The following is a 17,400-nucleotide window of genomic DNA, read 5'->3' as shown; positions in this document are numbered from 1 at the left end:
AAATCAGACCTGTCTGACTCACCCCTTATGGTGGTTTGCCTATAAACTTATTAGTTTTTCTCTGGCCACTTTTGTCTTAAAAAGTAAGGTTCCTAATTGCCAATCAGGGCCACATCCATAAGATCGTCATCTTCCTCCCCAATCATAAAGTCAGGGCTGAGCCTTGAGGGCCTGTCTGTAGATAAAATTGTGTTGCTTGTCAAAGATAAGGACTGGTCTGAAGAGATGGGTGATTTAGACCAACTCTCTGGCTTGATGCTATGAGATTTTTTCTTGTCCCGGTCTTTGTCCCGGTCCCGGTCCCGATCTTTGTCTTTTACTTTCTTCTTTTCTTTTTTGTGCTTCTTATGCTTTTCTGTGCTATATTCTGGAAGAGGTCGGATACCATCATCTGAGCTGGGACTGTTCTGATAAGATTTTTCTGCTATGGAGGAGCCTGATTCACTTTCACTGTCCAGATTCTGGGGGGTATATGCTGGTGACTTACTATGGCTAGGAGAGCCACGCTCATGTTTTGGAGTGGAACCACTGATGAGTGGAGAGCCATAGTTTTTGGAAGAGGCCATCTGAGGCCTGAGCCCTTCTCCACTACTTTCCCCAGGTTTCTGCAAAGTCACTTTGGCTTTAATGCTGGGAGAACCCCCATCATGCTTGCTGATGATAATTTTTGCCACACCTGTGCTCCCCACATTTTTTGACTCTGAGGTCTTCTTAGACGAATCCACTGAACCCCCCGAGGTGGAAACCTTGGATTTTTCTTTATCACTTTTCTCACGCTTACCCTGGAACTCTCCTCCTGACATGTTATGTTTGGAGGACATAGGATGGCTAGAAGAATTTGTGCTCACCCCCATCTGGCCATCCATTGGGTCCTCACCTCCAGGGCCACTGGTGACGACCCCATGCTTCAGTTTATCTATGACAGCTGTTAAGGATGGCTTCTTATTTCTGCTGGGAGATTTCCCTTTGGAACTCCCATGCTGGTTCTGAGAGGAAGACATGGAAGAGCCACTTGAGGAAAAGGAAGAGGAAGATGCTGTACAAGAATTAGATGATGGGGGAGTTTTCTGAGACAATGAGCCTGAAGATCCTAACCCTGAAGATGACTTCATGCCAGTGCTTGAACTAGTTCCAGACATATGAGAACCACCAGAACCTGAACTGATGGGGGACTTGGCTTTAGAGGATGGGGGAGTCCCAGGAACAGCCTTCATTGGAGAGGCAAGCTTATCAGAGCCTGCAGGTGGCCTTGAATGAGAAGGGGATATGTTTGGTTTACTTAAAGAAGGATTCATAAGTGATGATGGCTTCCCTTGAGGTTTCATCTTAGTGCTGCTGGAGCCACTGCTTAGTCCATGCTTGGTAATGGGAGAGGAGCCTGGCTTCCCCCCAGACTGGGATGAATTTTTGGACTGGCTAGATCCAGAAGACCCTTGGCTAGAATATACACTGCTGCTTAACTTGGAACTTGAGGAACCTTCTGATTTACTGCTTTTCATCTTGCCTGAGTTGGAAGCCGAAGAGGAGGAAGAGGAGGAAGAAGAATGGCTATGGTGGCTTTTACTGCCTGAGGAAGACACAGAGCCACTGCTGGTATACTGACTGTGGGAGGGCTTGCCCACCATCACGGTGCCTTTAGGAATCTGAATAGTGATTTTGGGAATAGGTGGTGTGGCAACACCTGGGGGAGTCTGCGATCTTCCTGAACTGCCTGGAGATTTGGATCCACCCGTACTGGTAGGTGGGGTGAAAGGTCGGTTAGAAGAACTGTGAGATGGAGACTTTCCTTCAGTGTCCGCCTTCTTCCGCTTTGGAGGTTTATCTTTGCTTTTGCCATCATTAGAAGGGGTCCGACTGCGCTTCCCTGGTTTGCTATCTAATCCTGGCCCTGACAGACTACTATTACTGGTGCCATTGCCCTCCTTTACTCGCTTTTGAGTCTTTTCTTTCCCTAAGTCCCCAGTAGTCAGTAAAGGACTCTGGCTACCACTATGATGCTCCATAAGATCTGCAGGACCCAAAGCCTTACCAGCCACTGATATAATACTGAAATCAACTGTGTCAGCTTGGCTATTGCCTTTAAACTTAGTCTCCCCATTATCACCTCCAAGCATTGGCACCCCCAGAGTATTTAGCGCCTGAGATGCAAATCCTTTGAAGTCATCATTATCTCCACTTTGGCTGCTTTCATCAAAATATTCTTCTCCAAAACCACCTTGGCTCTGGCTGTTCAACAAATCAGGATTAAAATCTACTCCATCAGGAAAAAAATGATTGGTAGGAGAGTCACTACTAGGGCTTCCAGCAGCATCTGCAATTAGGTCAGCTGGATCTGTGTATGGATTTTCATTATTATTGGTTTGAAAGACATCAGGGTCAAAGAGGGCACTCTGAGAATGCCCAGAGCTTGAAGAATCTCGAACAGGGGTACCAATGGGTGGGCAATCATCACTAGTGCTGGGAAGCTTAGAGGCTTCTTCTGCAATGTCTGAAAGGATATCAGTTACATCTGGGCCAATGCTGTCTGAACTGGATAGTCGGACCATCCTTTGAATACTGGGTTGGGGGTGAGGTACTGGTTGTGGGTAAGTTGTTGGGGGAGTACTACACTGGCTTGGAGCTGGAGTGATGTGTGGCGTATCCAGCGTGTCTGCTGTCATGTTGACGTCAAAGATAGGGTTCTGTGAGTCAACATCCATTGAAAATAGCTCCCTCTGAAAGTCATCTTCAGTCTGGTGTTTGGGTTTGTCAGGTGGTAATCTTGATGACTTCTTCTTCTTCGTCTTGTTGCTTCCCGGGCATATTTCCATCCGGGGTGAGCCGGAAGAAGAGTTCTGCCTTTCTAAAGGGCTGCTTCCATAAAGGGTTGAGAAATCCTGGGCAGGGTTATCTTTAAGAAGGTTCATGAGCATCGGGTGGTTCTTGGTGTTGCCGGCCATCGAAGAGACAGGTGGCGGCGTGTGATGAGGAGGGGTCGGACTCGAGCCAATGGTAGACCCCCCGTTCCCTGTGATTTGCAACAAACTGGTAAGAATTGGGTTCTGAGACACCTTGCTGAAGTCCTCCCCATGGCCCACCGACTCATGCCGATCTTTGATGCTCATGCTCATATTAAACAAGGTGGTAATGGGACCCCCCGGAAAGGTGTTGGTTGGTGTAGTGGTACCACTCATTGGGTTGTTGCCTGTGGTCATGCCATACCCTGGGCTGCTAGCCGGGGGCAGGTTCTTTTTCACCATGTCTTCAACTGTCTCTGCAATGAGGGACAGTGCTGGGGTGTCGGCCTGAATGGTTTCAGCTTTCCTCCGAATAGCCCTCATCGTCACAGGGATGGACATACATCTGTAAAATAAGATAGAAAAAACAAAGTTAGCAGTGTATTAGCTGCTGAATGAAAACAATTTTTACTTGGGAAAACAGGCTTTAATTCTGCCTGAGATTCAGATATGCCTTCAGAGGTTTGCAGTAGGCAATTTTCAGGTAAGGCAAATAACCCGAAAGGCAGAAATAGTTCTGTAAAATGCCAGAGCTTTGGGCAAATTCATTCTAAAAAGAATCTGTACCAGTAGGCACTCTCAACCTCTTGAAGCACTACCAAAAACCAACTAACCACAAACAAGAGCCCAAATTAGATGTCATACTGAACTAAAAACTGATAGTAATGAACTCAGTAAGAAAATATCTTCCTTTTCGGGCTTCACATGTGATTAATGGGATATGCTATTTATCTTAATTAATGAACCACTAGAATAATCTCTTGAACCATCAAATTCTAAACCTTGATGACTTAGATCATCCCAAAGCTATACCGTGAAAGATGCTATTATTGGTATAAAATCTTAATTACTTTAAAGCAAAGCACTTTTTATCTTACAGATAAATTTAACAATACATTTTAGAAAACACTTTGCTCTAGAACATTTTAGCAACCTTTCTTAAAAGACCAAATAGTAACATTTTAGGCTTTTGAAGATCCCATGGTTTCTGTCCAACTATTCTGCCACCTTAGCTCAAAAGGCACCACAGACAATATATAAGGACACCTGGGTGGCTCAGTTGGTTGACCTGATTTCACCTCAGGTCATGATCTCAGAATCCTGAGATCAAGCCCCACATCAGGCTCCCCATGCAGCAGGGAGTCTGCTTGAGATTCTCCCTCTCCCTCTCACTCTGCCCCTCCCCACTCTGCACACTCTCTCGCTCTAAAAAAATAACTCTTTAAAAAAAAAAAGGCACAGACGATATATAAATGAACAGACATAGCTGTGTTCCAATAAAATTTATTTATAAAACAGGCCACAAGCACCTATTCTAGAAAAATCTCAAAATTACATATTAATATTTCTGGGAAGTTGACTGGCTTAAGTTATCTTCCCACATGCCACCACGTGACATATTACATATGTTAAAAAGTGATGCAAAATTAAAAAACAACAACAACAACAACAAAACCTACATCTTATTTCAGCTGTCTCCCTCCTAAAAGAACCCTAATACTGGACCTAAAGTTACCTACCTTATTTCCTATTACTCTCATGATATTTAAAAAACCAAAGCTCACATTACTTTTGAATCCCAAAACACAGAAATGTGAATTCAAAGCAGTGACTGAATGCTTTCCTCCTAAATTCCCATTCACTCTAATACTGAAAACAGTGTTCCTTATACATCTCTTAATTGGACTCTGATGGAAAAGGGCCAGTGCTACCTTTGAACAACTTTGGCAATGAAGTCATCTGTGCAGATGAGTGCATCTGACAGCCCCTTGTACAGTTTACAGCTCACATGTGTTGAGTCCTGCACATCCATTACCACTGAAAGACAAAATACATAGGAGTTGAGAGAAATTCAGCTTCTGACTTCCAAAAGAAGATAAAGGGACCAAACTACTGCGCTAAGAAAAGTGCTAGCCCCCTCACAACTCACCACACACCAGGGAGTCATTCACAGGGTGCTGAAAAGATACGCTGAAACGGGACTCTGAGAGAGGACACACTTCGAATTGGAGGAGGCCAGGAGAATCTAAAAGGCAAAGAAAAGGATCATAAAATAATCAACCAAATATAAGACTAGACACTAGTAAATAATAATCCCTAAGTATACAGGATGAAATTCTGTCTCCTTAGAAACTAAATTCCACACATTTTTTTTTAGGTAAGTTAACTTTTATTTTTATTTTTTTTAAGATTTTTTATTTATTTATTTGACAGAGAGAGCTAGCGAGAGAGCACAAGCAGGGGGAGGGGCAGAGGGAGAGGGAGAAGCAGCCTCCCTGCTGAGCAGGGAGTCCGATGTGGGGCTTGATTCCAGGACCCTGGGATCATGACCTGAGCTGAAGGCACACGACTGAGCCACCCAGGCACCCCAATCCTACATATTTTTTACACGTAAAGCCTACTATATCATTCACAGGTGACAGAAGGAATCAGATTCCAAAAAATATGTCAGCTGATGTTATAAATACTCCAAAGAAGTAACTAAACTTCCACTTTCTAAAATGAAGACCACTTAATCCCTAAACTGTTAAAGACCTTGACAGATATAAATGCCTTGCCTTGAAAGTGAATTATGAAAATAAACATGGCCAAGAGTTTTTCATTCTATTTGATAAGACATCCAGAACCACTGCCATAAACCCTGCTTTCTATCAGTGTTTGCAGATGTTAGCTATGTGGCCCATAGTTTGGTAAGCATGGATGTAGGGGCTATAATCTAAAATGATATCCTTGGGGCGCCTGGGTGGCTCAGTCGTTAAGCATCTGCCTTCGGCTCAGGTTGTGATCCCAGGGTCCTGGGATCGAGCCCCGCATCGAGCCTGCTTCTCCCTCTCCTACTCCCCCTGCTTGTGTTCCTGCTCTTGCTGTGTCTCTCTCTGTCAAATAAATAAATAAAATCTTTTTTAAAAAAATAAATAAATAAAATGATATCCTTGGGGTGGCACCTGGGTGGCTCTGTCGGTTAAACGTCTGCCTCCACAGGAAGCCGTCTTCTCCCTCTCCCTCTACCTGTTGTTCCTCCTGTTTGTGCTCTCTCTCTCTCTGTCAAATAAGTAAATAAAATCTTTAAATAAAATAAAATAAAATCATATCCTTGGGGTGCCTGGGTGGTTCAGTTGGTTAAGCGGCCGACTCTTGATTTTGGCTCAGGTCATGATCTCAGGGTCCTGCAGGGAGTCTGCTTAAGGATTCTCTCTCCCTCTCCCTCTGCCCTTCCCCCTGCTAGGGCTCTAAAATAAAAGAAATAAATCTGTAAAATAAATAAATGAGTAAATAAATAAAATAATATCCTTATGCCAAATATACATATAATATCTATCATCATAGGTTCCTAAGCCAAACATGCTGGAAGCCCAGAGACAAGGATCACATACTTTCTTGGGAAAACGCATGCATCTTGCAGGACTAACTTCATAAATGGCTTACAAAAACTAATTTCTAGATGCCCTGAAACTACTTGGAGAATTCTCCCAGGATTCAAATACATGAAATAGAAGGGCCATAAGCACACTTGCACATGCTCAGTGTCATTACTCTCTAAAATTTCTCATTTCTAAAGCATTTTTTTTTTTAAGATTTTATTTGAGAGTGAGCAAGAGAGAGAGAGAGAACACAGCGGGGAGGGGCAGAGGGAGATGGAGAAGCAGATTCCCTGCTGAGTGGGGAGCCCGACATGGGGCTTGATCCCAGGACTCCAGGATCATGACCTGAGGTGAAGGCAGATGCTTAAGTGACTGAGCCACCCAGGCACCCCTCTAAAGCAATTCTTATTCCCCAAAAAGAGATCTCCTGATTTGCCTTCCTTGTTTCTTTTTGCCTGCCATTCGCATTAATACATCTCTATTACTGAAGTGCTTTACAACTAAGGTAAAAAAATTAATTACACTTAACTAGAGCAGCCAAAAGTCTCATCAGGGATTCTAACAGCAAACTGTGTTTGAAAAATATCAGCATTCCAGAATCTAGGGAGAAAAAAGGGCATGGGTCTTACCCCTTTTTAAGCTATATGCTTAAGTTCCCCAAAGAATGGGGACAGGAAACATACTCAGGCAGGACTAAAAGCTGGGAAGCACTGTCCTAACAACCTAAAATTTAAATCTCAAGAAATCGTCTCTGGGGCACCTGGCAGAGCATGCAACTCTTGATCTCAGGGTTGTGAATAAAAGCTCCACACTGGGTGTAGAGATGCCTTAAAAAAAAAAAAAAAGAAACAAATCATCTCTCCCCACAGCATCCCAAGTTCTACCTTCTATACCTACTGTAAGGTTCAGGCCTGTAGGTGCCTAACTATATCACTGTATGCAGAAAAAGAGTAAGTCCATTGCAAAAAAACAGTGGTTTCCAAATGCCAATTTATGGATTAGTTCCATCATAATTATATGTGGAGCTTAAACCAGATTCCCAACTCCTCCCACTGAGGTTCTAATTCAGTTCACTTGTGAATGGAAACCAGTTATAAAAGCTCCACAGGAGATATAAGCCACCAAATTAGAGAACCACAAGAACAAAGAGTCTCCATTTGCCAGTAAGTATATTAAAAGGAAAGGCAATACCTTCTTTCAGAATAGTTCTTTTGACACAACTTCCTATTAGGGTGTTATAGGCCACTTGATGTCTGATCAGATTTAGGATAAGAGGAACTCGGCCAGGGTGCTGAAAGGTGATTTTGCTAACTAGAGTTCCCTGTAGACTTCTGCCATCTGGAAGAGGAGCATCCTTGTTGAGGAAATAGCAGTGCTGCTGACCTGGAAGAGCCTGGGCAAAAAGGACAAAGGAAATGAACACTATTTACTCACCCATGGTGCTCCAACCACAAAATATAAAAAACCCCTATTCCTCAAAAATCAGCAGCAGTTTCTCAGTGAATAATAAAACTCCACAGTGATTTCTTTGGTCAGCTGATGTTATAAATGCCAATTACTAACTTGGCTGAAAAGACCCCTTTTCTATAAATGTTCTATTAGTGGTTTCCTAACCTAACTAACAAAAATTACGTCAGAAATTTGTATAAAAGAGGCCCCTAAACCATAAGTGCAAAATCTATATTTTTAATAAAACACCCTGTATAACTGTAACACAGAGTTTGGAAACTACTACTTTAGTCTAGACTATTCTCAAACATTCAAATAAATTCAAGTCCAGATGAGGTTTTGGAACCTTTCTTAATTTATTCATTCTAGCACTTTCTTCTCTATATGTACTTGAAGGACCTTTTCAGATTATAAGCTCATGACACTTGAAAGAATTAAACATTAGGAATTCTTTTTTTTTTTTTTTAAGATTTTATTTATTTATTTGACAGGGAGAGACACAGCGAGAGAGGGAACACAAGCAGGGGGAGTGGGAGAGGGAGAAGCAGGCTTCCCACCGAGCAGGGAGCCCGATGTGGGGCTCAATCCCAGGACCCCGGGACCATGACCTGAGCCGAAGGCAGACGCTTAACGACTGAGCCACCCAGGCGCCCCAAACATTAGGAATTCTTAACATCTACTTACAAACTTACAAAAGTTCAGGATACCATTAAGAGAATTTCATCTGAAATTCTGGCCATGAAATGTACATTGTTACTTCCTGACTTGGAAGCTCATGCTTTTTCTTCAGTATGTTTCAGAAATTTCTGTAATTTCCTGCCTGAATGAGGAACTAGGAAATGATCCAGTAGTCCAAAAGAATGTTTCTGACCCAGTAATCCTATAAAGGAAGATTCTGATCTTGGGTTCAAAAATAACCTACAACAATCTATGGAGCCTTACTTACAGCATAAAATCGCATGTTGTGATTCAAAGGTATGGGGTCAGGGTCCTTTGACAGCTCAAATTGAGTGATCAGTTCATAGAGGGGTACATAAGTTGGCTGAGTTTCAAACAATGGAATTCCTGGAAAAACAAGAACATAATGATCGTAATGACATCAAAATGCTGACAGCTCAGTTTTCCCTTGATGACTTCTATTTCATTCATCCATTTATTGAAAAAGTACTTACTAAGCATTTACTAGTACAAAGCACTATGACATTTATACCCATCGGTACTTTTTTGAAGACAAGACTGAAAGAGGTCTAAGATCATCTGAATTTGAAGTTTGTTTTTCACATTTTTAACAAGAATTAGCTCTTGATACTTAAAACTCACCTGTGCAATTCTGAAGTTTCTGAACAAATGCTCTAGATACTGGGATTGGCTGGGGAAATTTCAAGAAGAAACAGGCAGGAAGATCAACACTGTTGGCACTGGTGATGGAGGAAAAGGAGGGGGTCCTTCAAAAAAAAGAAGGGTGTGGGTTGGATTTTGACTTGATATAAAAATGAAAAATCTAAACACCCATTCTTAGACATGTCTGTATCATTTAACAGAAGTCTATCAAAAGTTCACTCTTTTGGGGCACCTGGCTGGCTCAGTCGTAGGGCATGCAACTCTTGATCTTGCAGTCATGAGTCTGAGCCCCACATTGGGTGTACAGATTACTTAAAACAAATAATTAAAATGTTTAAAAAAAAATTCACTTTTGGGGCACCTGAGTGGCTCAATTGGTTAAGCATCTGACTCTTGATTTCAGCTCAGGTCATGATCTCAGGGCTGTGGGATCAAGCTCCACATCGAGCCCAGCGTCGGGCTCCACACTCAGTGTGGAGTCTACTTGTTCCTCTCCCCTGCTCGCGTGCGTGCACACACACTCTCTCAAATAAATAAATGATAAATAAAATATATTTTTTTAAGATTTTATTTATTTGAGAGAGAGAGAGCACAAGAGGGGGCAAGGTCAGAGGGAGAAGCAGACTCCCCGCTGAGCAGGGAGTCCAACGTGGGACTCAATCCTGGGACTCCGGGATCATGACCTGAGCCAAAGGCAGTCACTTAACTAACTGAGCCACCCAGGTGCCCCTAAATAAATAAATCTAAAAAAAAAAAAAAGTTCACTCTTTCAACTTTCTTTCCCCAGTTCCAAAACATCCTATTTATTAACCCTAAAGTATTTAATCAAGCATCTATCTCGAGTCTCAAGTTATTACTCCAGTCAAGAGAAGTCCCATGATAACGTAAGAAAAAAAAAGCAGTCATTAAACCAGTGGAATTAGTACAGTTCTTCTCTCTCTCTCTCTCAGGATAGACAATATGTTCTATAAGCAGACTTCAGAAAGGAACATTCAAATAGATACTGAAAAGAGAAATTAAATGGATAAAATAAAAAGCCAATCTCTAGAAAGTCAAGTGAGGAAAGAGGCAAGTCAAAGTAATACTTGTTTCGTACTGGGCTTGAAGTTGAAAAAATGAACTTTGCTAGAATTATACTTAACTTACCATTTGTTGTCAACTGGATGTGACCCCATAATTAATGGTGCAATTGGGAGTTTATACATAGCAGACGTTCCTTCAATTGTTACTGATGCGTTCATGCCCAATGATCGAGGAACTGAGAATAGGAAAGAAAAAGGGTTTTCTCCAAAGTAACACAAATTACAAGGATCTTAACATTTAAAAACAAAAAACAGGCTAACTTCTGCATAATTTGTCAGACTTAGAAATTCGAGAAACTACCTTTTACAACCAATATTTCTGTCAGTAAATAAAATACAGAACACAACGCAGTCCAAAGAAAAAAAAATTTTTAAAGGTTCATTACCAACACTTAATTATTTTCTCCAATTCCAGAATGCATTTAAATAGAATTAGGATTATAGGATAGTCAATGACTAAAGTTACAAGGGGACCAAATGAGGTATTAGGCCATTTTTCATTGTTTTAATGTATTAAAATGCAAATAGAGGGGCACCTGGGTGGCTCAGTTGGTAAAGCATCCAACTTTTTTTTTTTTTTTTTTAAAGATTTTATTTATTTTTTTGACAGAGAGACACTGTGAGAGAGGAACACAAGCAGGAGGAGTGGGAGAGGGAGAAGCAGGCTTCCCACAGAGCAGGGAGCCCAACACAGGGCTGGATCCCAGGACCCTGGGATCATGCCCTGAGCCGAAGGCAGACGCTTAATGACTGAGCCACCCAGGCGCCCCAAGCATCCAACTCTTGATCTCATCTAAGGTCTTGATCTCAGGGTTGTGAGTTCAAGCCCCACATTGGGTTTTCTCATTCTTCTAATGAGAAATAAAATTTTAAAAATGCAAATAAGAAACAACATCCATTATTATATTCTTTAGTAAGTTGGCTAATCTCTTCACCTTTGAAGTAATGATTAAAGGAGATTATTTCAAGTCAAATGGTTTATACTTTTTCATTCATTCATTCAACTTGTTCAAAAGCACCTGTTAAGCTTTTATTATTATGTATGTGTACACATACATGTGTATATATTAAGAGTATGTGTGTGTGTAAGAATCAGATGCAAAATCTGATAGGAACAGCAAACTTTGGTATGATGGCAAACTTATTAGAAAGTAGCAAATCAGGAAATACACAACCAGGCTCAGGCATTCAAATTATTTTAAGTATTTTTAAAACACTGAACCAAACCGTCAGTTGCTTTTCAGTTAAAGTCTTACCATTATTCTCATGCAAAATGATGGGAGATGTAGTCTTGTCATCCAGCAGGTCAGAAGGAGAGGCATAGTACTTCAAGTTCATTAAATGACCTATGCAAAATAAAACTTATCACTATTTTTATCAGGTAAACTGCAAATAAAAACGTTCCCATTTTTACAAAACTGTGTATGAGAAAATAATTCCATAGATAAGAGGACTCATGCTCCAAAACAACTTATGAAATATGATGGAAGCGTAAGTATTGATTCTAATAATTTACTTCACAATTTAAAAATGTAACTGGGGGAAGGCAGGTGTTAACACCTTAGAAACCATTTAAAAATATACAGGTGACTGGTAATTTTCTCCCTCTGCTTATAAACCCAAGGTATAAATGTAATCACCCCTTAACTAAAATAAAACATTTTTACATTTTTCAGGGTGCCTACATGGCTCAGTGGGTTAAGCGACCGACTCTTGATTTCAGCTCAGGTCATGATCTCCACTCTGTGCTCGGTGGGGAGTCTGCTGGAGATTCTCTCTACCTCTCCCTCTGCCCCTCCCCCCGCATGTGCACTCCCCCACTCTTTCTGTGTCTCTCTCAAATAAATTAATTAATTAAAAAAAATAAATAAATAGGGATGCCTGGGTGGCTCTGTCAGTAAAGCGTCTGCCTTCAGCTCAGGTCATGATCTCAGGGTCCTGGGATCGAGTTCTGCATCAGGCTCCTTACTCAGCAGGCAGCCTGCTTCTCTCCACCCGCCCCCCCACTCCGCTTGTGTACATTCTCTCTCTCGCTCTCACTTTCTCTCTCGGACAAATAAAGTCTTTAAAAAATAAAATAAATAAAAACAGGGACGCCTGGGTGGCTCAGTCATTAAGCGTCTGCCTTTGGCTCTGGTCATGATCCCAGGACCCGGAATCGAGTCCCACATCAGGCTCCTTGCTCAGCAGGGAGCCTGCTTCTCCCTCTGCCTGCCACTCCCCCTACTTTTACTCTCTCTCTCTGACAAATAAGTAAAATCTTAAATAAATAAATAATTTTCAAAGTAAGCAAAGTAGGATCACATACCCCCACTTCTTGGAGTAAGATAGCCAACACTTCCATGAAGAATCTTATCCAAGGGACCAGCATTGGTTGCTTTCCTATGAGACAAATTATCTATGTTTGTATTAAAGCCCTGAAGGTTTTAGTGTACAATGTGCTAATGAGAAGCTGTTAAAAGTCTTAGAATTCAATCTTAATAACTTGTCCTATAACTGGACATATAGCAACTGTATTTCATTTTCAAGGTAAAGAGCTTATTTACACATGTAAAACAGTTTGTAATATGGTGAACAAAAATTACAACTAGACTATTATTTATCAGATGTGAGGCCAGGTTTGACAAGACTTCAAATAAAACTGATGGAATATCAACCAACAACTTAGACATACTGAGAAAATGGAATGCAATCACTTGGGAAGTAAAAAAAGATGGGCAAGATATACGATATAGATAAAATACATAATAATATGGGTCTATAATATGGGACCCTAATAACCCCCTAGATGAAAAGCTTTAAGAACAAAGTATCCAGAGAGTCATATAGAATTGACACCTTAGCCAGTCTTACCAATACATAACTGCCATTTTAGATAGATCCTGTTCTAAGGATTGGAGAGCCAAGTACATTTTAGTCTTCAGTTTGCTAGAAAGTAGATGAAGAGAACAAGAGTTAAATAGTTGAAAAATACACATATACACACACATACAAACATTAACATAGCCTAGAGGGCAATTCTGTTTGAAAGAGCCAAGCTAGTTAACAGAATCCCAGGTAGGTTAAAAATAAAAATGATGGGGCGCCTGGGTGGCTCAGTTGGTTAAGCGACTGCCTTCGGCTCAGGTCATGATCCTGGAGTCCCGGGATCGAGTCCCACATCGGGCTCCCTGCTCAGCAGGGAGTCTGCTTCTCCCTCTGACCCTCCTCCCTCTCATGCTCTCTGTCTCTCATTCTCTCTCTCGCAAATAAATAAAATCTTAAAAAAAAATAAATAAAAAATAAAAATGATGAGCCAGTTCCACAACCACTAATTTCTTTTCAGCTTAAAAATCAATTATGTTGAAGACATCTCAAGGATTATAGTCTCTGTTAGCATTATATCCATTAATACAGAAATTATTTATTTCAAATACCTTCAAAAGATATGAAGTTGGAAGCTATAGGTTGTCAGTATGAGAAGAAATCACAAATAAGATAGGGCAGAAGACTTGGCAAATTTCTAAGCACAAAACGGTTTACATCTATACTGATTTTTCCAACAAAAACAAAATTAAAAATACTTACTTGTCCCCTGGAAGGTTATAAAGATTAACAAGACCCTTAAGGTGCTTAGAAAATTCATCAAAATTTTTTTCCCTATAAGGAATTCAGGGGAGAGGGAGGAGAATAAAACATATAATTACTACTCAATGCAAAGTGCCAAAAACCATGGCTACATAAAACTAATTTTAATAATTTGCTTTACTCTTTTCCCCCAAAGTTTTCTAGAATTAATCAAAAGTAGCAAAAGAAAATGAAATGTTTTCCTTTCTCCATCCCATTTATCTAGAGAAGGTACTTGTAAGCACTATAAAAAATGTCAAAAAGACCTAATAATTCCTATACTACAATAATTTGATCCTAAGTAATGAGACTTGGTTTAAATAAATCACTTTCTTTTCCTCTTAATATGTAACTGAGATGATTGGATGTCGTGAGGAAAACAAACCTTTGATTGGAGAGGAAATGGAAATAAGTAAATTGGAAAGATAGAACACTTGCATGTATGTATATGGCAACCTAAAAGCAAAGAGGAAAATGAACACTTGGGAGAGAGAGGGGAGACTAAGAGAAAAGGAGGTGAGTACTGTGGAGGCAAACCACAAATTCTACAATGTTCCTATGACGAGACCTGCCCCAGGAAAAAGAACTACTACCTAGACCCCTCACATCCTAGAACCCAATATTCAGGCTTGGATTCTTAGTCAATTGGGTTCTGTGGGCAGGCTCAGGAATCCAACACAACTCAACAATTCTAATTCTCTGTATCTTTTTCAAACTTAAAAAAAAAGAAAAAAAAGTCTCTTAAAGCTAAATTGCCCTAACAATGTCAGGTATTTGGTCAGGCATTTACTGAGCATATATTCAACACTTACTGCCCAAAATGCCATGAAGACAGTAAAACAAAACAAAACAAGAGTAGCAGTAAAAATGCCCCCACCTTAATATCACCATCTATACAAAGTGACTAAAAATAGCATGTAAAGGCTAATATTATTTCTGAGCTTCCCACTTCAAAACATGCTTACAAATTAACTTTAAAACACCACCAGTTCATAAACTGATGCAGTTTCCTACTCCAGATTAGAACCAGAAATATTGGCTTTCTGGACTATTCTGGCAACACACCTTTGCTAGACTTAACTGATTCAATAAACTCATAAAAAGGCTGTTTTTATGTTGCATTGCAATTTTTAAAAGGTTCAAATGTGGCACACTTGGCTATGAACACATTAAAATGATCACTGCAAAGGCCAAGTATAAAACTTACTTCCTCAATATTAACATCTTAAGACATCTCCACGTAGTATCTGAGAACTTTGCTATATTTAAGACATAAAATTGATGTATTGGCTTTCTCAAAATCCAGAAAGTAAATTTCCACTCAATTTAAAAGGAAAGGATAATCCAGGGGGAAATACCATCAACTGCCAAGAAACTCTTCATGTCTAGCGCTTCTACTATGATGGGAGTTTATCACACATATACCTTAAATGTAAAACAACTTTTCTCAAAGTGAAAAAAAGTTCTTTCCATGGTATAGACTCAATTTTCTCAAGCCTTCTCTGATTCAGTAATTAGGTTCTATTTATTTTTGTTGCACACAGAATTCTTGAGGCTAGATCAGTAGTTTTCAACCAGAAGTGATTTCACCCTCCAGGGAACATGTGACAATATCAAGAGATATTTTTGATTGTCACGGGTCAGGAGATACTAACGGCAACTAATGGGGAGAGACCAAGGATGTAGTTAAACATCCTACAATGCACGGGGCAGCCCCCTAGAGCAAAGAATTTTCCAATCCAAACTGTCAATGCTACCAAGGTTGAGAAACCCTGGGATAGACGGAGTAGGTTAAGAAGCCAAGTCAATTCTGAAAGTGAACAAATATAGACTCTGAAAAATCCTGATCCAAGAAAATAAATATGTTCCTTAGGAGAGTAACTTTTGACCAGCCTCAAGACTAGCTATAAAGAACAGCACTGTCTGACAATATCAGGGAACATAAATGTCATTTGCTTACCTTAGCTGCTGTACAAGTTCTGGACAGCTCTGAAATTAAAGAAATCACGTTAAAACCTTAAACTACTTTAAGGCCTCTGAAGACATCAAAAGTTTTTCTCTTTTGTTAAGAGCACATGCTTTATAACAAAAACATTAAAACTACAGAAAATCCTTCTATTAAGATAATCAAAAAGCATCTTCCTACTTAGTAAACCATGGGGTTGGGGTGGGAAATTAAAGATCAAAACATATGAACTAGGTTATAAAGGAATCAACTTTCAGTAGCTTAAAACATTAGGACCTCCCTTTAATGCCATCCTTGGAGTCCATATTCAACTGGTTACACACATTAAACATTCATCTCTATTACAGGCTTTTTCAGAGACATTAGCTATGTATAAGATTATCTGTCCTTGATTATTAGCTCTTTGAGGATAGGAACTTTAAGGAATTCTGTATCCCCAGCACCTATTGTTCAAATGCGGCTCATGTTTGTTGATATGAAATGGAAAGCGTTCCTCTAGTGTCTCCACTTGTCGAAGCCTTTGGATGATGTCAGAGATGGACCCATGTTATTCTAAATTCTAGAGCTATTGATATTATAGCCGATCACATCATCTCTACAGTGGCTCACAAAAAAACCTAAACCCAAGCTATTTCAAACCCCAACAATTCATTTTAATGTCCCTAAGTAAACCCCACAGATTCCAGTGAAATATCAACAACACATACCACAGGATTCTCCCCATGGTGAGCCACTTTTACATCACAAAGCTGTCCTGCAGGATCTAACTGCACTTCCACATAGAACATATCTGACGTGATGTAACATTCAGTGCCACTGGCACTGAGATGAGAGCCCAGTCTAGCAGGAACAAATCAAAACAAAAATTAATAGAAGACACATAAATAAAGCCACCCAAAGTCAACACTAAGTTAAATACTTCTGCCTGAGATAGACTACTTACCCATTCTGTCTTGCTATAGACTCCAAGCGGTCAGTCATTGCTGGTAAAGATGTAACTAGGAAGGTAAAAAAGGGAAATCACAAAATGATCCAAATACTTAAATTTTATTCTTCAGAGACCGCAACATCCTAAGGAGTATACATGCTTCCAAGCCATTACATTCAATAGTTCAAATGCTTATGATTTGTACAAGTTCATTAGTAAGACTTAGCTGTGATCTAGGCAGTAGTAAGGATCAAAAAAAAGATCTATTTGAGGGGCGCCTGGCTGCCTCAGCTGGTAGAGCATGCGACTCTTGATATTGGGGTCGTGAGTTCGAGCCCCATGTCGGCGGGGCTTACTTAAAAAAGATCTATTTGAAAAAATTATTGAGAGGCGCCTGGGTGGCTCAGTCGTTAAGCGTCTGTCTTCGGCTCAGGTCATGATCCCAGGGTCCTAGGATCAAGCCCCGCATCGGGCTCCCTGCTCGGCCGGGAGGCCTGCTTCTCCCTCTCCCACTCCCCCTGCTTGTGTTCCCTCCCTCGCTGTGTCTCTCTCTGTCAAATAAATAAATAAAAATCTTAAAAAAAAAAAAGAAAAGAAAAAATTATTGGACCATTCTCCTCTCCCTTTTGCGTTGCTCATCTGGGATAAGTTATCTTTTTTTTTTTTTTTT

At 40.3% G+C, this 17,400-nt stretch overlaps 1 protein-coding gene across 1 annotated transcript in view; it reads right to left on the bottom strand.

Moving 5' to 3' along the window:
* Nucleotides 1–6: 6 nt before the first annotated feature.
* MED1 (mediator complex subunit 1) overlaps nt 7–17,400 on the bottom strand; it is a 20,927-nt gene continuing 3,533 nt past the window's right edge. The window contains exons 3-16 of the mRNA XM_081805968.1: nt 16,746–16,800; nt 16,510–16,642; nt 15,797–15,825; nt 13,798–13,869; nt 13,084–13,158; nt 12,539–12,612; nt 11,487–11,576; nt 10,295–10,406; nt 9,128–9,252; nt 8,754–8,872; nt 7,550–7,751; nt 4,927–5,022; nt 4,709–4,814; nt 7–3,342 (exon numbers count right to left, since the gene is read on the bottom strand). Of these exons, the coding sequence (XP_081662094.1) occupies nt 93–3,342; nt 4,709–4,814; nt 4,927–5,022; nt 7,550–7,751; nt 8,754–8,872; nt 9,128–9,252; nt 10,295–10,406; nt 11,487–11,576; nt 12,539–12,612; nt 13,084–13,158; nt 13,798–13,869; nt 15,797–15,825; nt 16,510–16,642; nt 16,746–16,800 (4,538 nt within the window). The 3' untranslated portion in view covers nt 7–92. The remainder of the gene's footprint in view (nt 3,343–4,708; nt 4,815–4,926; nt 5,023–7,549; nt 7,752–8,753; nt 8,873–9,127; nt 9,253–10,294; nt 10,407–11,486; nt 11,577–12,538; nt 12,613–13,083; nt 13,159–13,797; nt 13,870–15,796; nt 15,826–16,509; nt 16,643–16,745; nt 16,801–17,400) is intronic.

This window comes from Leptonychotes weddellii, chromosome 15 (genome assembly GCF_054177405.1).
Source record: "Leptonychotes weddellii isolate Sample4059 chromosome 15, ASM5417740v2, whole genome shotgun sequence".
Taxonomy (NCBI): Eukaryota; Metazoa; Chordata; class Mammalia; order Carnivora; family Phocidae; genus Leptonychotes; species Leptonychotes weddellii.
This window is presented reverse-complemented; position numbering and strand designations above follow the sequence as displayed.